General features: G+C 37.3%; 1 protein-coding gene across 5 annotated transcripts in view; it reads right to left on the bottom strand.

Moving 5' to 3' along the window:
* The window catches only part of ALMS1 (ALMS1 centrosome and basal body associated protein), a 183,995-nt gene that overhangs the window by 17,313 nt on the left and 142,808 nt on the right, over positions 1 to 23,874 (bottom strand). For all 5 annotated transcript variants that reach the window (XM_040223844.1, XM_040223841.1, XM_040223843.1 and 2 more), the window contains 2 exons: positions 23,724 to 23,873; positions 20,642 to 21,804 (listed from right to left, as the gene is read on the bottom strand). In XM_040223844.1, coding sequence (XP_040079778.1) covers positions 20,642 to 21,804; positions 23,724 to 23,873 — 1,313 coding nt within the window. The remainder of the gene's footprint in view (positions 1 to 20,641; positions 21,805 to 23,723; position 23,874) is intronic.

Raw genomic sequence — 23,874 nt, forward strand, 5'->3', positions numbered from 1 at the left:
ATAGTGATCTCAGCATCTCTCATTGCCTGGAGGTGAATCAGCCCACTCAGTTCTTTGCAGTTGGGCTTACACATAAAGATTTAAGTGACTACAAGTCAACTGACATTACCAGCTACCATGGTTTTTAAGCTTTCTGTCGCAGAGGTGAAAGGAGATACATACTGGCTGGCTTCTTCTGTTTTAATTTCTATTATCGTGAGAGTAAACTCACCTGTTGATGCCTGATTACAACTGGGAAAAAAGTAACTGCCACCATCTCACAGATGTTTCAGGGTTTTTGTTGTACTTCTTACTTAAAATCTAGGTGAAATTCATTCCCACAGTCATTGATCAGACACATCATCAGACAGACCCAGAAAAAAAAGGTTTTCAAATAATTGTTTTTCAGGTGGAAACTGAGCTTAGGAAAACATATCAAATATAGGAAAAAGTGTATGCTTTCTTACACGACCTTATATGGTTATTCTTCATGTATGAAGATTGTTATCGTTGACCTTCTGCCAGCAAGGTGCCTGCTGAGAGAGACTTTTCTTTCAGAGTAATGGATTTACGCTAATTCATTTATAACTACTCAAGTTTAGTACCAGAGATACACATTGATAAAGCAGAGTCAAAATCAGAAATACAGTCAACAGCACCCAAAGACAGTTTTTCTTGTGAAAGTTTTTAGATGTGTGCAGCTCAAACTGGCAACTGTAGATTAAATACTAAAACTTATTAACCAGTGAAAGATGACACAAAGTGTGTGCCCTCAAAACAACATTTTGACATAGATTTAATTCTGAGAGGCAAGATTAAATCTTAAGCAGAATTCAGGTGAGCACTATTATTCACCATTAGAAAATCAGAACTGGTCAATTATTTCTCCAAGTATGGTAGATGATAACTGTAAAATATCCTGCCCCCTAAAATGTATTGTGCCTACAGAAAGGTCCTCAGAAAATTTCTTTTCATACAAAAATGAATAAAGATTGCAGAGATGTAATGAATCTGGATAATGCCAAAATTCAAAGTAAGGCCACGAGACTGTATAGTTAAAACGTAACAGCAGTACTTGTCATTAGAACTGAGGTTAAAAATTCTCTAACAGGATAGTAAAGTCTTCGAGATGATGGTTGGGTTTGGGGTAGAGAAGAAAGAAAACCAAGAGCTGAAGTCCTCAATTAATATATGGGAAAAACTAGAAGGTTAGAAAATGATCATTAAAATTTTATAGAGGGTGGTAGAGCTAGATGACATGAGTCTCAAAAATTATGGTCTGGAAGTGGTCCTCTCACTCTTTTTCTTCTCTGCATTCTCTCAAATCTTTCCTCTTGGCTATAGTATTTATAGGGATTATGATCACCTTTACATGGATGGCTCTCAACTCTTTATTCCACCCATGAGGTCATGTATAACTATGGTTTTAGATATTTTCACCTGGATGCTCTGATCCAACTTCAAGTTTAATAAATAAAACTCCATATTTCGTAAGTCAGAATTAGTTTCCTCTTCTTATCACTGCATTTTGATTACCTTATCACATAGGATTTTAGCTGCTTTGGGCAGAAATTTCAAAACAACCATGGCTATTAATTACCACGTCCAACTGATCAAAGCTCAGCTTAAAAACAGTGTTAATTTTTCTCATAAATTAACTTGTGAATATCACTATCTTATTTAAAAATCTGACAATTAGCTAAACATTAGGCAATAAAATTACACCTAGACACGCCAAAATAAATTCCATGTGGGTTAAGGATTTAAGTTCCTTGTCCTCTACCCTAAACATGATAAAACAAACAAAAAAAACCCAAGGAGAATACTTTCTTATAATCTTGAGGATGGAGAGACCTTCCTTAGCATGTGACAAATAAATAAAGTTGAGTATACAAGAACGCTATCACACCATTAGATGGTTTTAGATAGCGCATGCTCAGTCATGTTCAATTCTTTGCGACCCTACAGACTGTATGTAGCCTGCCAGGCTCCTCTGTCCATGGAATTTTCCAGGTAAGAATACTGCAGTGGGTTACCATTCCCTTCATTAATATGATATAATTAATGCTCAACAATTAATAAAAATTCTTCAGAGGAAAACGTGCAAAGTATATAAGAAGTTAATTCTCAAAATAAGAAATGTAACAAGCAACCTCTGAAATCCAATATTTAAAAATCTAATTTAAAGCAATGAGTTTTTTCACACATCAGATTAACAAACATTAAAAGGACTGATACTACTCAAACCTGGCAAAGGAATGAAGAAACATTCCCTCATACTTTTGGTGGGCACATATATTCGTACAAAATTTCTGGACGGCACATAGTTAGGGGTGGGAAGGTCTATAGATTTATTGATGGTCTTTAAAATTTGTTGTTAATGATCTACTTAGATATTTTCTTAGAAAATCATCCATCTAATTTAGGTTTTAAAATATATCAGCCTAAAGTTGCACACAGTAATCTTCTTTAAGAAAACCACATCTTTGACTGGAGTTATATCCTTCCAACCTATTAACATTGACCCTTTTCCTATGGTCACAATAACTAAAGATTTGGTCTTTTTTTTTTTTTTTTTTAAGAGCCAGATCTTGGTTATAGTGATCAATCTAGGGGACTGATTTTTAGAATGCTTACTTTAATTACTTCCTAGTTGAATGTGCTCAACTAAAATATTACAGGCTCTATATTTTCTTCTAAATATAGGTTTAGTCACATCCTGTAAGATTTGGATATTGCTTTTACTCTCATTGGGCTTCCTTGATAGCTCAGCTGGTAAAGAATCCGCCTGCAATGCGGGAGACCTGGGTTTGATCCCTGGGTTGGGAAGATCCCCTGGAGAAGGGAAAGGCTACCCACTCCAGTATTCAGGCCTGGAGAATTCCATGGACTGTATAGTCTACAGGGTCGCAAAGAGTTGGACACGACTGAGCGACTTTCACTCACTTTACTCTCATTAATGAAAAAAAATTCTACGATCTCAATTTTTAGTTTTCCTATAGCCCCAAAGTTTAGAATATTTTAAAATGTTTCCTTAAAAACTTATAGCCGTTAAATACCAACCTTACTGTATTGTGGTTAAGAGAATATAAGTTTAGTTAGTAATCTACTTTGGGGATTTATCAACATTTTGCTTAAGTGTACAGTTAATCTTTGTAAATATTCCACGGGCATTTGGAACAAATGTGAAAGCTGTGTTTTAGGAATAAAGTTTTACACAGATATCTTAAATCAGCACTGTTAATACTGCTATTAAATACTGCTATTTTACCTGTTATATATCAAAATCTGATTAAAAAAACAATTAAAATATTCCATCCTGTACTTCTGTCACTTTCCATATTATAATTATGTTTGGATGAACATATGAATGCATTCTGGTTGCAAGCACAGCAGTGATTTTGGCAGTCTCTGACAGACTTTCTTCCCTTGGACATTACAGAGTGGAGATAAGGTAGACTCTCACAAAAAGTAACATTTAATTAAAAATTACCAAAAAACCCCTAACCTTTCAATGGTATAGAAACTTGTATTTCTAATCTGGTAAAACTATAAATTATTGACCGAAAAATCAAAATAAAGGAATTTTCATGCACAGCATGTAGAAATACAGACTAGAAAGTAATTTGGTACTAATGCAGAAAATTATGTATACATATAATTTATGATCCAAGAATTCCACTTCTGGATTTATGTGCCAAAGACAGCCTTACAAGGTCCATAAGGCAATATGAACAAGGATGTGCACTGCGGGTGTCTGGTGAACTGACAACAGCATGGGTGTTAATTACAGGGAAAGGTAAACTGGTAGATGCACTCAATAGAGGGCTGTGCAATGATCAGAAACCTGAATTAGACGTATGAATAGCAATGCAGATGCGTCTGAAGAATACAATGCTTAGTGAAAGTCACAAAAATAATGATACACATTTTATACAAGCTGAAAATACATGACAACTACAGAATGTATATTTTGTAAGAACTCTTCTAAGTCAAAAGGTATTTACATAACAAGGCCAGCTGCATATAGGAGGAGAGGAATGAGGATGGGATGTGGGAACCAAGTTTTTAAAAGAGACGCCATGAACCTAGGAGTATATTAACTCAATCCTTAGCAGCTGAAGTTAAAAATTTGTTTTATTTTGGCATAAAAACTGTGTGTAGTACTTTTCTAATTCTATTCTTTCACTCTGCTTCTCGAAGGATTTATGATGTCTAGATTGGAATTCAAATAGGCACTATTGGCGGAAACTAGAACACAATGAGAAGCTTTAAGAATTCTGTTTTCCAGCTCTTAACTAATGTTTTGTTTCTTTGCTCAGTCTGGCTGAGGTCACTTTTTAGTTAGTGCCACAAATTTTTTTTTATGGTTTCATGTTAGAAAATACTTGATTCTTGTTTAAAAAGAATATGAAAAATTAAAAAGAAAAAAATGTATAAACCCATAATCTTAAAATAACCTGCTAATATTTTTGTTCCAGCTATATAAATACATGTGTATGTTATAGCTTGCTTTTTATCTCTTAACACATGATGAAATTTATCCTTGGGTTCAAAGATACTGCCTTTGACTGTTGTTTCTCTCCATATATGTGCGACTGTGAAGAGTGATATGATATTAGCCTGTTTTATAAAAATGTAAGAAACACCAGTAAACATTTAAACACTACTAACGCTATCATTTTATTCTCTCATGGATGTCTCCTTGGTAGTTAATGTTGTTCATTTGCCCAACTGCTGGTAACATGGGCCACTGGAAATAATGAGGTGAAAAACACAGAAAAGTCATTCATCTTTAGCTTTTTCTTCATAAACAAAAACTGAATGTGACTTCGTTTGTACTGACAGTAGTAAACTATTCCTTTTCTTTGACCCCAGCATACAATCAGACAGTGAGAGAGGGGAAAAGAAAGAAAAAACAGGGAGAGAGCAGGCAAGCACAACGAGAACATGAAAGAGAGAGAGAAGGAAAGGAGTAGCTTTCACAAGATACACAGCAGAGACGGTGAGAGGACAGACAGCATGAAGTGGGGTGAGAGAGCACAAGAGCACGGAACGTGGGTGCACAGAGGCAGAGAGAAAGAACACCGAAGGAGACAGGGTGCAGAGACACTGCTGCATGAATTACAGAGTGTGGGGAGAGCCTGCACAGACACATCAAAGACAGGCACAGAGGGCGGGTCACAGAAAGAACAGGTGTACTCAAAGGAGGAGGGCAGAACAAGCAGGCACTTGCAGTTATTCCCTTCTACTGACTCTTAAACCCTCACATGTACATGTCCTGGGTACACATGTTCAGGGGGAAAAAAGCATTAGCATATCTACGGACACCTGGTTTAAAGATAAGATAGGCAATTCAAAAAGAAATATAGAAAAGAAAATAAAAACTCAGGTGTGATCAAAGAAATATCAGTCAGGATAGATACCGTATTTCTGGCCTATATGGCAAATATTAACAAGAAAGCTACTGGCAGGTATTGAATCAACATTTCAAGAGGATAATTTAGTAGTGTGGATTAAACATTTTTCATGTACGTACTTAGTAACCCAGAAATTCTATATTTAGAGATGTATCTCTAGGAAAGAAAAATTCATAAATATGTACCAAGACTACCCCCCAAAGTGAAAATTATGATAAAGTGCAAAAAAACCCTTAAAACTAACTATTGTATTTATACAATGGAACTCATAAAGCTATTAAAAATGACTAATAAATCTTTATTTATTGGCACAGCAAGATGTCTATATTAAGTGTAGAGTTTCAAAACAATATACATAGTATGATTTAATTTTTTTGGACCATTGTTTCTCTCCATATATGAAAATGATTGTGAAGACTAATATGAAATCAGCCAGTTTTATAAAAATGTAAGAAACTGATGAAAATTTAATTGTACAGTAATAAACGTCTCATTTTATGCTGTCATGGAGGTTTCTTCATTTGATATTTAGCTTCATTAGAATGCCGATCAAGCAGATCCAGGGTAAGCAGTAGGTGTGTGCAACATAAAATATAAACCTGGAAGCTTATTTATGAAAATGTTCATCATGACTATTTCAGGATGGTGAGAATTATGGGTGATTTCCAAGGTTTTTATATTTTATGTATTAAACTCTTTATATTTAGTTATCTTTTTACTTTTATATTCAAAAGTAATAAAATAATATCTTTTTTGACAAAGATAGTTGTTACTAAAGAGAAGAGAAAGATGTAAAGTGGCTGAAGCATCAACAAAAGCTATCATGACAGGCAAGTCCTCCACTACAGTCTATGATAAGCACAGTTTTAGTTGAGAAGGAGCCTACAGAAGAAGAAAGTGAATATGAAAGAGAGAGAGAAAAAAAAAAATCCTAAGGAAACAGATAATGGATTTTGGAAAATATGATAGCAGAGACAGGCTTAATGAACCTCTTTCATAACTGAAATACACAAACGAAAACCATCAAAAAGTGAAAAAAGTATTCAGAATCTAGGGAACAGACTCAACTCATGCCACCACAAAACTCTTCCTACACAAAGGATCATACAGAAGGGTAAAAGGTGAGTTACCTGAATTAAAAATATCCCACTGGTATCTCAGAAAAGGGACTGAATATAATAAGTGGCCCAGGAAAAAGAACAAACATGTCTTCCTAGGGGAGACACGTTCCCAGTGGAAAAATAGCTTTTTCTGTCCTAGCCAGAATGGTTTACTGTATACTCTCTTTGGCCAGGAAGAAATCAGAAAAGGGGATAGGAAATAACCTCTTAAGTCTAAAATTAAGCCTTCAGTTTCATTACTAAAATTTGCTAGAAAAAACATAAGGCCTCTGCTCTATCACTGCCCACACAACAATGCTATGAAAGCAGCTCCCAGCTGACTTTACAGTAGTACAACAGCAAAACTCAAGGGCATGTCCTATAGAACAAGGTATTTTCTCACCTCCACACTTAGAAAAGTGGCCATCAGTTTATGTTCCAAAATAATGGCAGAGAAAAATATCACCTGCTAAAGCTGTCCAGAGTCCTAAAATCAATGACTATCTTTCTGCCTTTCCCAAACTCTGAAAGGCAAAAAAGAAAAAAAAAAAAAAAGCCATGTACAATCAACCTTCAGGTTCATGTCCTAGGAAGGGGACTCAGTATCTTGTAAACAGGTAATAAGCCAGTCAAAAAGAATTTAACCACATTACGTGGGATCAAATAAATGGTTTTTCACAACACTGTTTAGAGACAAAGGTAATCTGAAGAAAAGAGAAGATAATATGAAAACATTCTATAGCATTAAAGTGGAAGAAAGGAAGAACAAAAGAGGGGGGAAGAATTTACTTTGCCAGAAGGTTTACCCATTTTAGTCAATAAAGAACTGGGGACTTTGGGTAAGAATCCGCCTGCCAATGCAGGGGACATGGGTTCGATCCCTGATCTGGGAAGATTCCACATGCCGCGGAGCAACTAAGCCAGAGTGCTGCAGTTACTGAGCCCATGTGCTCTACAGCCCACAGTTCACAACTACTGAGCCCCTGCGTCTTGAGACTGTGCTCCACAATGAGAGAAGCCACCACAATAAGCCAGTGTACCACAACACAGAGTAAGCTCCCACTCGCTGCAACTACAGTGTCTGTGTCCAGCAACAAAGACCTGGTGCAATCAAAAGTAAATAAATAAAAGAAAAAGAATCTGCATTTTCACTTTAGAGAAAATTTAAAAAGAACATGGACTTAATGAAATAGAATCAAGATAAGCTGGGAAAACAGGGGGAGATTAACAGGTTGTTGACAAAATTAACACAATTCAATAAAAAGTTAATGAATATATGCCATATGTTGGAAAACCAACGACAGGCATCAAAGGAAAAAAATGAAGACAGTAATTATGTTGTTATATCATTGCAGAATTAATCTATGCAAAATAAAACAAATTTGATTTTAAAAAAATAAAGAAAACTTAGCCAGTGGAGCAGAGTATAGTTTTAAAAGGTCTCCTGAAATGTAGAGAAAAAGATGAAGGGAATGAAAATAATTAGAACGCAAGAAGAGGAATATACATGTGGCACTGGCCCCCACACTCACTTGTAAAACAGAAAACAGGTTGAGAGGAGAGGAAAAAACATTCTAGGATACAAGTTTTTGCTGAAATTAAATCTGAATGTACAAGGGATACAGAATTACTTGGTACCAGAAAAAAATTAATATCCAGAATACAGAAAGCAAAAGGACAGAAATACAGGAAGACAAAGACAATTCAACAGTAATAGCTAGAGACTGCAATATAACACTTTCAAAATGGATAGAAAAATTTGACTGGCCAGTAAGGAAATTGAAGGCTTGAATAACACTATAAATCAAGTAGATAGAGACATATACATAATACTCCAGCCAATGGAAGCAGAATATGCATTCTTCTTGAGGGCATGTGTAATGTTCTCCAGAAGAGATCATATGCTAGGTCAAAATAGTCACAAAACATTTACATTTACTGTGATCTGTAACACAGTATTAATTGTTCTCTGGCCACAATGGAATGAAATTAGAAACCAAAAAGGAACTCTGAAAATTTTAGAAATAATAAAATTAAACAACACACTCAACTGCCAATGTTCAAAGACAAAATCAGAAGGGCAATTAGAAAATACTTTGAGATGAATGAAAATGAAAGCAAAACGTAACCAAACTTACGGGATGCAGTGAAGGCAGAGCTTATAGAAATTTGTACCTCTAAGTGTATATATTAAAAGAAGAAAGATTTCAAATTGATAACCTCATCTTCAGTCTTAAGAAACCAGAAAAAGAAAAGCAAATAAAATCAAAAGGAGGCAAAATGAAGGAAATTATGTAGATTAGAATGAACATATATGAACCACGGGCCTCCCTGGTGGCTCAGCAGTGAAGAATCTGCCTGCCAGTGCAGGAGTCATGGGTTCAAACCCTGGTTCGGGAAGACCCCACAGGCCGTGGAGCCACTAAACCTGTGGGCCATAGCTACTGGGCCTGTGCTCTAGAGCCCGGGAGCCACAACTAATGAATGCCACATGCCGAGAGCCCGTGCTCCACAACAAGAGAAACCACTGTAATGAGAAGCCCGCACATCACAGCTACAGAGTAGCTCTCACTAGCTGCAACTGGAGAATACCCGTGCACAGCAGCGAAGACTCAGCACAGCCAGAAATGAATCTTAAAAAAAAAAAAAGAAAATATATGAATCAGAGAATAAAAAAAAGAGAGAAAATAAAGGAAATCAAAAGTTTGTTCTTTGAAAAGATCCAAAAAACTAGACAAATTTTAGCTAGACTCATCAAGGGGAAAAAAAGGGAACATGTAAATCATTATAAATTAAGAATGAACCAGGGGGTGTTACTATCAATCACACAGAAATTAAAAAGGACCATAAGGGAATATTATGAACAATTATATGTCAACAAATCAGATAACCTCAATGAAACAGATAATTTCTTAGAAAAACAACCTACCAAAATGGACTCAAGCAAAAACAGAAAATCTGAACAGAACTACAATAAGGAAATAGACTGAGTCAGTAATCAGAAAACATCCACCAAAGAAAACCCCAAGCCTATTTCACTGGTAAATTCTAAAAAAAAAAAAACATTTAAAGCAGAATTAACAATAAGCACTCACAAACTTAAAAAACAACAACTTCAAAACAAGAGGCTTCCTCGGTGACTCAGCGGTAAAGAAGCTGCCTGCTAATACAGGAGACCCGGGTGTGATTCCTGATCCAGGAACATCCTACATGTTGTGGAGCTACTAAGCCTGTGTCACAACTATTGAGCCTATGGACTAGAGCCTGGAAACCAAAACTCCTGAGCCCACATGGCCCAGCTACGGAAGGACACACACTCCAGGGCTTGAGCTCTGCAACAAGAGAAGCTACTGCAGTGAGAGTAGCCCCTGCTTGCCACAGCTAGAGAAACCCTGCGCGGCACTGAAGACCCAGCACAGCCAAAAGGAAGAAAAAACAAGGAGGATCACTTCCCAGTTCATCCTATGAGGACAGTATTACCTTCAGAAAAAAAGGCTAAGATATAATAAAACTACAGACTAGTACCCCTTATCAATATAGAAGGAAAATCTTCAACAAAATACTAGGAAACTGAATCCAGCAACACAGAAGAATTATACATCTGAACCAAAAGGGATTTATCTAGGGAAGGCAAGGTTGGTTTCATATATGATTATCAGTCAATGTAATCCACACGTTAATAAAGAAAGAAAACATATGGTCATTTCATTACACACAGAAAAGCCATATGGCAAAACCCAAAACCCTTCCATAATAAAAACACTCAACAGGGTTGCCTCGTGGTCCAGTGGTTAAGACTCTGCCCTTTTACTGCAGGAGGTACAGATTAGACTAGCTGGGGAACTAAGATCAGGCATGCTCTGTAGTATGGCCAAAAAGTAAAAACAAAACAAAACAAAAAAAAACAAACACTAAACAAAATAGGAATAGGAGAGAACTCCTCAGTCTGACAAAGAACATTTATAAAAATCTCAGAGTAAACATCATCCTTAATGTTGACCACAAAGATTTCTCCCTAAAATCAGGGATAAGACAAGGATACTCATTCTTACCACTTCTATTCAAGATAGTACTGGAGGTTCTAGCAAGGGCAATAAGGCAACAAAAACAGATTAATGACATATTGGAAAGGAAGATGGGAAACAATCTCTATCTGCAGATGATACACTATTCTACATAGAAAACACCAATGAACACACACAACTTAAACATACTCAAACTTATAAACAAGTTCAACAAAGTTGCAATGACCAAGATAAATATGAAAAAAATCAGTACATTCCTGTAACAGTTCAGTTCAGCTGCTCAGTCATGTTAGACTCTGTGCAACCCCATGGACTGCAGCATGCCAGGCTTCCCTGTCCATCACCAACTCCCGGAGCTTGCTCAAACTCATGTCCATTTAGTTGGTGATGCCATCCAACCATCTCATCCTCTGTCGTCCCCTTCTCCTCCTGCCCTCAGTCTTTCCCAGCATCAGGATCTTTTCCAATGAGTCAGTTCTTCTCTTGCTACACTTGTTAGTCTACACTAACAAGGAAAAGTCCCAAATTGAACTTCAGAAAACTAGTTATGTTATTAAAAAGAATAAAGAATAAAATACTCAATATACTTTTAACAAAAGAAGTACCAAACTACAAAGAAGTGGAAACTACAAACATCACTGAAAGAAATTAAAGATGACCTAAGTAAGTGGAAAGACATCCTATGTTCATGGATTAGAAGATTTAATATCATTAGAGTAACAAGATTCCCTAAATTCTTTTAGTTTCAGTGCAATCCCTCCCCAAGATTCAAGTTGTCTAGTTTCTTCTTTTGGGCAGAAACTGAAAAGCTGATCTGAAAATTCATATGACCTAAAAATAATAAGCTTGAAAAGGAAAAAAACAAAGTTGGAGGATTCACACTAATTAGACAGTGTTGTAGTGGAATAAAGAGAGACATAGGTTCAGTGTCCAGAAATAAACCCTTACATTTATAACTTTATCATTAAAAAAATTAAAAAAAATTTTTTTTCCTTTATGATCAGTTGGTTTTTGCCAAGGGTGCCCAGACAGTTCAGTGGAGGAAAGAACAGTCTTTGCAACAAATGGTATTGAGACAACTGGATATCTACAGGCAAAAGAATGAAACTGTACTGCCTCAACACCACGTACAAAGAAAGATTAACTAAAAAATGTTCATCAAACTAAAAGTAAGAACTAAAATTATGAAACTTTTAGAAGAAACAAAAAAGAGTAAATATTTTGTAACCATGCGTTAGATAACAGTTTTACATATTATATGAAAAGAATTTGTCAAAATTAAAACTTTTGTACCACAAATAATACCATCAAGAAAGTGAAAAGCAAGTCGCAGAATGTAAGGGCATGCTTGGAAAACATAAGGGACTTGTATTCAGAATAGACAGAGAAATAGTAATAAAATGACAAGTGACTCAATTTTAGAATGGGCCAAGGATCTGCACAGATATTTCTCTAAAGAAGACAAACAAATGGCCATCTGGCATATGCAAATTGCTCAATATCAGTAGCTGTTAGGCAAATGCAAATTAAAATCACAGTGACATAACGCTTCACACCCATAAGATGGCTATTATCAAATGACAGAAAACAAGTGTTGATGAAGATGCAGAAAAACTGGAATATGATCTAGATGCAGCCACTAGACGCAGATGCAAAATGGTGCAGCCACTTTTGAAAACACTTTGGCAGTTACTCAAAAGCCTAAACAGAGTTACAACATGATTTAGCAATTGTACTCCTAGGTATATACACACCTAAGAAAATGGAGGAAACATGCTGACACAAAAATCTGTACATTAATGTTCACTGCAGCATTTTTCATCATGGCCAAAAGAGCAGAAACAATCCAAACGTCCAACAACTCATGAATAAACATGTACATGCATAGGAAATACTGTTTGGCCATAATAAACAACAACTGACTCATGCTACAAAATGAACCCTGAAAAAATTAAGAGGAGGCTAGGAAACGACTGTTAATGGGCATGGAGTTTCTTTTTGGTATGAGAAGAATGTTCTGGAATTAGGGGTGATGGCTGCACTTTAAAAGAATGAATTGTAGGCTTCCCTGGTGGCTCAGTGAAGAGTCCACCTGCCAATGCAGGGACAGTGGTTCGATCCCTGGTCCAGGAAGATCCCACAGGCCTCAGGGCAACTAAGCCTGTGTACCATAATTACAGAATCCTGTGCTCTACAGCCCAGGAGATACACAAACTGAGCCCATGTGCCGCAATTATTGAAACCCATGAGCCCGAGAGCCTGTGCTCAACAAGTGAAGCTATCAAAAAGAGAAGCCCGTGCACGGCAACTGGAGAGTAACTCCAACTCGCCACAACTAGACAAAAGCCTGTGCAGCAACAAAGACCAGCAGAGATAAAAACGTAAATAATTAAAAAAAGGAATGAACTGTGAGGTATGTAAATTTTATTTTTTGACCAACAGTGAGACACACCTTGGGAAAGTAATAAAACAAATTTTAAAAACCTGACAAATTTTGAAAATCCAGGATCCAACATAGAGAAAAAAATATCATGGTTGCATCTGGCACAGATATATTACACATCTGCACCCTGAAAAGGGGGAACAAAATTGAGCTCTGAATTAAAGATTATTACTGGGACTTCCCTGGTGGTCCAGTGGTTAAGAATCTGCCTTGCAACACAAGGGAGGTGGGTTCGATTCCTGGGAGGGAACTAAGATCCAATATGCCACATAGCAACAAAGCCTGAACGCCACATCTAGAGTCCATGTGCCTCAATGAAAGATCCCACACTGCACAATGAAGATCCGTGTGCTGCAACTAAGACCTGAGACAGCCTAATCAATAAGTAAATATTCTAAAAAACTGTTAGAAGTTTTATACCCAGCAAGTTGTTATTCCTATACAAAGGTGACAGAATGATAATCTCAAATTTGCTAGAACCGAAGAGATACACACTGCTGAAAAACTATTGAAAAATCTATCCAAACAATAAAATTATTTAAATTAATAAACTCAGTTATATTGAAAAGACTTGTGACCAATACTGATGCTTTAAAAAAACATACAGTGATTTTGCTTATAATATGAAAGAAAAATGTTATACTTCTTGAAAATAAAGCCAATCAATACAGGAATAACACTTCCAGAATAAACATAAAATTCACAAAATAAATACTGGTACATTGGGGGAATTGTGCTGTATGTGGGGAGAAGTAGGGCAAGCACAACCGACTTCTTAATTCTTCCTATAATAGTGGAGTCAATAGATACTAACTTCATTTCTGACAGTGATACACTTGAGACAGTGGCTTAAGCATATTTGTTAGTTACACAGCTGCTAAATTAGCAAAAAAAAAAAACCTCAAAGAAATCATATACCAATGAAAAAAATTGAAAACTGTAAGAAATCACTAAAAGTGATAAGAAACACTGAAGAACCAAGACAATTTTGGAAAAGAACAACAAAGTTGGAGGATCCATACTTCCCGATTTCAAAACAGTAATACAACAGTGAAATACTGGCATAAAGACAAGTAAATCAATGGACTAGAATAGACAGACAGAAATAAACCTTTGTGCCATATGGTCAAAGGATCTACAATCAAAAGATCTCTGACCCTTGACAAGGGGCCAAGATCACTCAATGGGAAAAGAGTAATTTTCTTAACAAATAGTGCTGGGGAAACTGGATATACACACAGCCTTAAAAAAAGAATGAAGTTGGAACCTTACTTTATAGCATACACAAAAATTACCTTGAAACAAAATAAATACCTAAAACCATAAAATTCTTGGAAGAACACGTTAGGGTAAAGTTTCATGGCACTGGACTTGGTAATGATTTCAAAAGTACAGGAAGCAAAAGTCAACAATTGGCACTGCATCAATATTAAAAATTTCTGTGCATCAAAGAACACAATCCAAAAAGGTGAAAAGGCAACTCACCAGTTGGGAGAAAAATTGATAATATGTGATAAAAGGTTAATACTCAGAATATATAAAGAACTTCAACAACTCAATGACCAAAAAATAAATAACATGATTCAAGAATGGACAAAGTATTTGGACAGACATTTTTTCAAAGATGATACATGAATGGTCAAGAAGCATGTAAAAAGATGTTCAATATCAGTAATCATGAAAGAAATGCAAAGCAAAACTGTAAGATATCACTTCATACATATTAGGATGCCACTATTAAAGAAACAGAAAATAACAAGTGTTGGCAAAGATGTGGAGAAAGTGGAACCGTCTGTCTCGTTAGTGGGGCTGTAAAATGGTGCAGCTACTGTGGAAAACAGTACAGCAGTCCTCAGCTACAAACAGAACTGCCACATAACTGAGCCACTCCCCTTCTGGATATACGTCCACAGAAACTGGAAGCAGGGTCTCGAACGGATATCAGTACACCCATGTTCACAGCATCATATTCACAACAGTCTAACAGTAGAAGCAACACAAGTATCTACTGATAGATGAATAAACAAAATGTGGTCTACACATACACTGCAGTATTATTCAGGGTTGTTTTTTTAAACAGACAATCCTGTCAGATGGAGCCACACTGATGATCCTTGAGGAAATGCTAAGGGAAATAAACTCGCTACTTAAGGATAAATACTGTATTCCACTTACATGAGGCAACTAGTGTAGTCAAATTCTTAAGACACTGAAAGTAGAATAGTGGTTGCTAGGGAGAGCATAAGGTGGTATGTATTTAATATCACTGAACTATACCATGCACAAAAATAAATTCAAGATGGACTAAAGACAAATGTAGGAACTGAAACTACAACCAAAAAAAGACAGACCTTCCTGAAGAAAACACAGGCAGGAAGCTATGTGACACTGGGTGGTCTCAGTACTTTTTTTTGGATGTATCCTCTCAGGCTTGGGAAACAAAACCAAAAATAAACAAATGGGACTACATCAAACTAACGAGCTTTTCCACAGTAAAGGGAACCATCAAGAGAAAGAAAAGGCCATCTACTGAACGGGAGAAGATAACTGCAAGCAATTTATTGGAGAAGGGGTAAGAAACGAAAATATACAAAGAACTCAGACAACTCAACATAAAAAAACTAAAAAGCCTGATTTTCAAAATAGGCAAAGGATCTGAACAGACACTTTTGCAAAGAAGACATGCAGATGGCCAAGAAGCACATGAAAAGATGCTCAACATCACTAATCATCAGTAAAGTAAAAAGCAGAAGTACAATGGGATATCACCTAACACATGTCAGAATGACAGTTAGCAAAATACAACAAATAACAATGTGGAAAAGGATGCAGAGAAAACAGGATGCTCACGCCCTACTGGTGGGGATGGAAATGGATGCAGCCATTACGGAAAACATGGAGGTTCCCCACAAAATTAAAAATAGAACTACCACATGACCCAAGAATTAACTTATGCATGTTTTTCAAAAGAAAACAAAAACACTAATCTGAAGAGATAAATCCAATACTATATTCACTGAAGTATTATTTAGAATAGCCAAGATATGGAAGCATAAGAATTCTTATCACAAGGAAAATATTTTTTTTCTATTTCCTTAATTTTGTATCTATAGGAGATGATGGATGTTCACTAAACATACTGTGATAATCACTTCATGATGTATACATCATGTGAAATGCCAGGGTGAATGAATCACAAGCTGGAATCAAAATTGCCAGAAGTAATAACAACCTTAGATGTGCAGATGAGAACACCCTAATGGCAGAAAGAGAAGAGCAACTAAAGAGCCTCTTGATGAAGGTGAAAGAGGAGAGTTAAAACACTGGCTTAAAACTCAGCATTCAAATAACTACAATCATGGCTTATGATTCCATTACTTCATGGCAAATAGAAGGGGAAAAAATGGAAACAGTGACAGATTTTCTTTTCTTGGCTCCAAAATCACTGCGGATGGTGACTGCAGCCATGAAATTAAAAGACAATTGCTCCTTGGAAGAAAAGCTATGACAAACCTAGACAGTGTATTATAAAACAGAGCCATCACTTTGCCTACAAAGGTCCATATAGTCAAAGCTATGGTTTTTCCAGTAGTCATGTATGGATGTGAGAATTGGGCTATAAAGAAGGTTGAGTGCCAAAGAATTGATGCTTTTGAACTGTGGTATTGGAGAAGATTCTTGAGAGTTCTTTGGACTGCAAGGAGATCAAATCAGTCAATCCAAAGGAAACCTGGATATTCACTGGAAGGACTGGTGCTGAAGCTCCAATTCTTTGGGGGCTTGATGCGTAGAGCTGACTCACTGGAAAAGACCCTTATGTTGGGAAAGACTGAAGGCAAGAGGAGAGGAGAGCAGAGGATGAGATGGTTAGACAGAATCACCGACTCAATGGATGAGAATATGAGCAAACTCCAGGAGACAGTGGAAGACAGAGGAGCCTGGCCTGTTGCAGTCCACGGGATCACAAACAGTTAGACATGACTTAGCAACTGAAGAACAACAAATAAAAGATAAGTCATTATGCTGTACTCAAACAGATATGTCAATTATATCTCAAAAAAACTGGAAGAAAAATAACTTATAACACTTGTACATTGACAACTACAAAACACTGCTAGAAGACATTAAAGATCTAAATAAATCAAAAGACATTCTGTATTCATGGACTGGAAGACAATATCATTAGGATGGCATTAAGCCCTAAAGCAAACTACCTATTAAATGCAATTTATATCAAAATCCCAACGACATTTTCAGCAGAAATAAAAAAGCTGATCCTAAAACTCATATGGAGACATAAGACCCTGACTGGCCAAAAGTGTCTTTAAAAAAAAAAAGTTGTAAGGCTAACACTTCTCAATTTTAAAATTTACTGGCAGTCCAGTGGTTGAGAATCAGCCTTCCAATACAGGGGATGTGGGTTCAATCCCTGGTCAGGGAACAAAGATCCTACATGCTGTGAAGCAACTTAAGCATCAAAACTACTGATGCCTGTGTTCTACAACAAAGGACCCTGCATGACACAACGAAGATCCTGCTTCCCACAACTAAGACCCAAGGCAGCCCAATAAAAACAAATAAATATTTTTTTAAAACCCCAAAACAAGTCAGTGTAGTAATGACATATAGATATGCATGTAGATCAAAGGAACAGAATTGAGAGCCTAGAAATAAACCCTCACACCTGTGGTCAGCGGTATCAGGACCATTCATTAAGAAAGAACAGTCTCAACAACTGGTGCTGGGACAACTGGATACCCATGTGGAAAAGAATGATGCTTGACTTCTGTGCTGTGCTGTACTTAGCTGCTCAGTCACGTCCAACTCTTTGCAACCCTATGGACCATAGCCTGCCAGGCTCCTCTGTTACTGGAGATTCTCCAGGCAAGAATACTGGAGTGGGTTGCCATGCCCTCCTCCAGAGGATCTTCCCAACCTAGGGATCAATGCAGGCGGATTCTTTACCATCTGAGCCGCCAGGGAAGCCCAAGAATACTGGAGTGGGTAGCCTATCCCTTCTCCAGGGGAACTGCCTGACCCAGGAGTCTAATCGTGGTCTCCTGCATTGCAGGCAGATTCTTTACTAGTTGAGCTACCAGGGAAGTCTGTTTGACCCCTACCTCATACCATCCAAGATGCATTATATCCAAGATTACATCCAAGATGCAAGTGAAAGAACTAAAAGTATAAAATTCTTGAAAAAAATAAATGGACAAATCCTCATGATTCTGGATTTGGAACGGCTTCTTAAATATGACACCAAAAGCACAAGCAACAAAAGAAAAGACAGGCACACTGGGCTTCATTAAATGTAAAATGCTATGCAGCAAAGAACAGTAAGTGAGCAGAAAACACATATTTGCAGATTACACATCTGGTAAGATTCCACAATCCAGAATATATAAAGAACTCTTACAACTCAAAACATAAAGGACAAACAATTTAAAAGTGGACAAAGACCTGAATAGATGTTTTTCTAAGGAAGATGTAAAAATGATCAATGAGTAACATAAAAAAGTACTTTAACATCATTAGTCGTTATGGAAAGGGAAAAGCAAAACAAACCACAATGAAAATGACTGTGAGTATGAGATACAACTTTGTACCTACTGGGATAGCAAAAAAAGGTAGACTGTTGGTGAATGTGGAGAAGCTGAAACCCTTAGAAATTGTTGGTGGGTATGTCAAATGAGGTAGCCATTGTGGAAAAGTTTGAAGGTTTCTGAATAAGCTTAAAATTATTGGGTTGGCCAGAAAGTTCAAGCTTTTCCATAACCTCTTATGGAAAAACCTGAATGAACTTTTTGGACAACCCAGTACCATATGACCCAGTAGTATTTCCAACTCCTACATATATACCCAAAAGAACTGTATGTAGGTGTTTAAAAACTTGTACACAAATGTTCATGTTAGGTCTATTCACAATAGCCAAACTGTAGAAACAACTCAAATGTCCATGAATGGATGAATAGACAAATAAAACGTCTAAACAAATATTATTATTCAGCCATAAAAAGCAATGAACTACTGACAGATGCTAGGACATGGAGAAATCTCAGAAGATTATCCTAAAGTCAAAGAAGCCTGACACAAAGATCACATATGATGTGATTCCAATTAAATGAAATAACCTGAGTAGGAAAGCTCAGAAACACAAAGTAGACTTCTGTGGTTGTCAGGACTGGCAGGAATGAGGAAAGAGTGACTGCTTAATGAGGTTTCTCCTAGGTTGATGAGAAGTTCCAGGATGAGACATGGTGACAGTTGTAAAACACTGCGACTGTATTTGGTAGCATGGAATTGTACACTTTAAAACGATAAAACTGTAGACTTCACGCTATGTATTTTACTACACTCTCCCCCCCCTCCAAAATGCTCTATCTGCATCCTTTCCCCCTATCTCCTCTATGGAACAAAATGCCTCAATTGTGTCTTTCCTTATTCTTTACTTACTTAAAAAAAAATCTTATTGTACTATTTATACATGTAAGTACTGTCATTAAATACCTACCAAAAACTCAATTATGAGAAATAATATTTATGGTAAATGTCCGAATGTTTTGTGCCTTCTTCCCACTAGACTAGTGGTCTCCAAATTGTTTTAATCATTGGGTTCTACTGATTAAGTATTTCTGAGCAGAAATTATTAGATACTTATAAATTATGTATTATTGCTGTATTTATATATTATAAAACATAGACAAAACATAAACTTTACAAGGTTCATATTCCAATGAACCATTTTGCAAGTACCCTTATTTGGAGAGCACGTCTCCAAATAAATTTTATCTTGGGTTAAAGTGATGGTCTGCATTTACTGACCCTGTAAAATCTGCCTTTATGGAATTCTCTAAATTAAGGCCATATTAGCCTCATATGACTATTGTTACTGAGAACATATTGTAAGGACTCCATTGAGGATTTTGTTTCACCACAATGACTTCTTGAGGACAGATGAAATTTCTCTTAAGTCTTTAGAACCAGAGATATCTGTACTGCTCTTGAAAATTTTGTTTTTCTATTAGAGTTATGTAATTGATCACAAAATTCTACCAATATTAACTGGCAGAAAACATAAAGCAAAATTTGTGACTCACTTTTAGGAACCACATCCACAAGGTATCAACTTGTCTTCCCATTACTCTTAATTATTCACTCATTTGTTTTAAAAATCATGTTGTAGCTCACTCCACCCTGGCTTCAATCTAACTTTCTATTATTCCAACTCTTCATCTACTTAAATAAATCGTACCATATTACTTATATATGTATGTGTGTATGTATATGTGTGCTTAAAAGAACCTCAAAATTTCTTAAAAGATGGGGAGGAATGAATAAACGAAATCAACAGGCAAAAAAGCAGCAGGCAATATTGTTCAGAATGAAGGTCATTCTAAACTTGAAGTTCCCCTGTACCAAGGGTATACTTTGCAGATTCTGAAGCATTTAGCAGCAAAGCCTTTCATCCAAAGGGTAATTTGTAAATGAGTGTTGATGAAAAGAATGACAACTCACAATAGCACTGTGCTACACTTTCTCACTCTTTTCCAGTTGGTAAGAAATATTATAGGGAGGAAAGGGCAATTGGCTTTTTTTCACCTGTGTGCAAAGCTGAACTAAAGAAGTCCATGAAAAAGACAGTCACATTGCCAGATGGAATTTGTAGCCATGTACCTGGATGTGTTTCCTTCTGGTGTGCTCTGAAGTAATTTGGGGATAACCTGTATTCAATGCTTTCTTGTTTTTCTTGCTCCGCTTCTCAAGGTATCTCCTCTGATGGTCGGTGATACTGCTGTATAATTTAATTCTCCTGGGTGACAAACAAACTCTTTCATGGCCAAAAGCATGGATCAATCGGGCAGTGTCAATGGTGGAAATTGAGCTGCTCCTCTCATGCAAAGTCATTTCCTTATCTGTTTGGGTCAATATATCTGATTCCACAGGAGAAGTGGTGGTAGAAAGGATGTTGGTGGCCGTATCTGTGAGCACCTCACTATCCTCTGAGTGTCTAGAATCTGAAGAAGTGTTATTTATATAATGAAAACCTGGCTGTTTTCTCAGAATGTATTTATCAAACTTAAACTGTTCAATTTTAATCTGATTGGACCTCCCAGCTTGATGAGTAGAAAGAATCTTATTTTTCTTAAGATCACCTGTGTTTTTATGGCATTTCTCCAGGCTTTTATGCCGTTTCTTTTTCTGGAGCTTGTTTTTCTGCTGCTGCTGTTGATCACTCCACTCCTTAACGTCTTGCTCCCCCCTGCTGTCATCCTGTGTACTTTCTGAGGGCTGAAGAGAATGTGTGATGGGATGCTGAAGAAGTTTAGCCAGACGATCAAGTCGCTCCACCAAGGAAAGCTCCTTCTTGGCACTGAACTCAGGTTTCTGTTGCTTCTGTCGTTCCTGGTATCTGTTCCAGAGCTCATTCAAACTCACAGTGTGCTCCGTTGTTAGCTCTGGGGTGGCCTTAGGATCCCTTTTTAGATCATTAATTTGTTTGTCAGCTTTTGGAAAATCTCTAGCCTGGCTTTCAGTAGCATGCTTCAATTCCTTGTTTTCTAAGTCTACATTGATACTGAGGCTCTCTATTCTGGTATAACCTGTCTTAGTCTTTTCCATATGTTGACAAGGGGATGGAAGACAAGTGTATTCTCTTTGTTTGTCTGGATGATGTTGAAATAAATCTTTCCAAGAACGCCTCATGAAAACACTTCTTCCTAAGGATTCATGGCAAAAATCTTGATCACTTGGTAGGTGCACTGGATGATGAAAGTAAAACTTAGCTGACCTGAATACAGAATGGGTAGTATTTTCAAATTCCGAATGACATCTGGATTCTGAAAAGAAGGAAAAAAAAAAAAGATTTTGAAGTACTTTCAAAATATCTGCATTCCATTTAGAAATAGTATTCACATTTAATTCTTTATATACAAAACAAAGACTGAAGGAAATAACAGTTTATATAGGTCAGGGATGCAGTTAGGCAAGAGTGGGCAGTCCCCAAGCCTTTCCTGGACTACAAGGCCGTCAGCTTAGCCTCCCTTTCCACAAAGATGGGAAGGTGGAAGAAGTTAACTACATGATGGCCAGACTGTATCCGTGAAATAAGCTGCCACAATTCTGAGAATGGCCTCAAAGAAACGGGAACAAACTGACCCTGGAATTGAAGACTAACTATACTTAAAACAGTCAAGATGATGCTGATCAAACCACTGCATGACCAATTCCAAGACGACTGTCAGAGCTGACTGCAGTTTCTGCATGTAGTCCCCTCTTTCCATGTATATACCCTGAAACTTGCCTTTAAAAGCTCTTACCCATTGGTTGTCAGTGGGGGAGTCAGCCTTTGGACATAAGTCTCATCCACCCTCCCCCTGGTCTGCTAGCCTCCAAAAGAAAGCAAACTTTCCTTGTCATAAAAAAAAAAAGAATGGTTTACATAAAGATTCAGAAAATTCACTGCCTGTATAAAGGATTCATGCCGTGCGCCTAGTGCCCAGACTGGCATGGTAATACTTCAAGAGACTTGGGCTCAAAAGACCCAGATTCTGGGTTGGATTCTGCCACAAACTGGCTGTATGACCTTGAGGAGGGCACTCTGGTTATTGGGATTATAACAGCAGCTGCTATCTATCATTGCCTGCTATGTGTGGAATATTATAAGATATGCTTTATCTCTGTTTTTTTCTCTTATAAAACTGATAGTTATTATTAACCTCTTCAGCAAAGAAACCTGAGACTTCATTTTTATCATCAGTAATTAAATGGATAATATTTTCAAAAACGCCAACTCTTTACATGTTTTACAGCCCAGGAAAATTCCTTTTTTGTGAAATATCTTCACACCTTCCTCCACACAGATAATACCACTCTAATGGCAGAAAGCGAAGAAGAACTAAAGAGCCTCTTGATGAGGGTGAAAGAGTTGAGTGAAGACACTTGCTCCTTGGAAGAAAAGCTATGACAATCCCAGACAGCATATTAAAACCCAGAGACATTGCTTTGGCCACAAAGGTCCTTCTAGTCAAAGCTATGGTTTTTCCAATAGTCATGTATGGATGTGGGGCTTCCTTTGCGGTTCAGATGGTAAAGAACCTGTTTGCGATGCAGAGACCCAGGTTCGATCCCAGGAAGATACCCTGGAGAAGGGAATAGCAACCCACTCCCGTACTCTTGCCTGAGGAATTCTATGGACAGAAGAATCTGGGGTCACAAAGAGTCAGGCATGACTGAGCAACTAACATACATACAGGGATGTGAGACCTGGACCATAAAGAAGGCGGAGGCACTGAAGAATTGATGCTTTCTAACTGTAATGCTGGAGAACTTGAGAGTCCCCTGAACTGCAAGAAGATCAACCCAGTCAACCCTAAAGAAAAGCAACCCTGAATATTCACTAAAGCACTGATGCTGAAGCTGAAACTCCAATACTTTGGCCACCTGATATGCAGAGCCAACTCATTGGAAAGGACCCTGATGCTGGGAAAGACTGAAGGCAAAAGGAGAAGGGGGCAGCAGAGGGTATGATGGTTAGATAGCATCACCAAATAAATGGACATGATTCAAGCAAACTCCAGGAGACAGTGAAGGACAGGGGTGCTTGGCGTGCTGTAGTCCACAAGGCTGCAAAGTCAGACATGACTTAGTGACTGAACAACAATGCTCACCGGATAAGTGGAAATGTGGACATTGGTGCTTGGGGGCACACATGCTCTCTCTCTCTCATAGCTCCCACCCTGCCGCCCAATCTCAGTACCTGCAATATCTATCTGTAAGGATTTCTTTTCTTCTGACCAGGCTTCCTTAGTAACCTTCCTCTTACTATGGATCTCCTCTTTCTGTTTAATGTCAGTCTTTGTGTCTTGTAGTTGAGTTGAGTGCTGTGAAGCAGCAGCAGTACTGGAACC

The sequence above is a fragment of the Oryx dammah genome, unplaced genomic scaffold (genome assembly GCF_014754425.2).
Source record: "Oryx dammah isolate SB20612 unplaced genomic scaffold, SCBI_Odam_1.1 HiC_scaffold_25, whole genome shotgun sequence".
Classification (NCBI taxonomy): Eukaryota; Metazoa; Chordata; class Mammalia; order Artiodactyla; family Bovidae; genus Oryx; species Oryx dammah.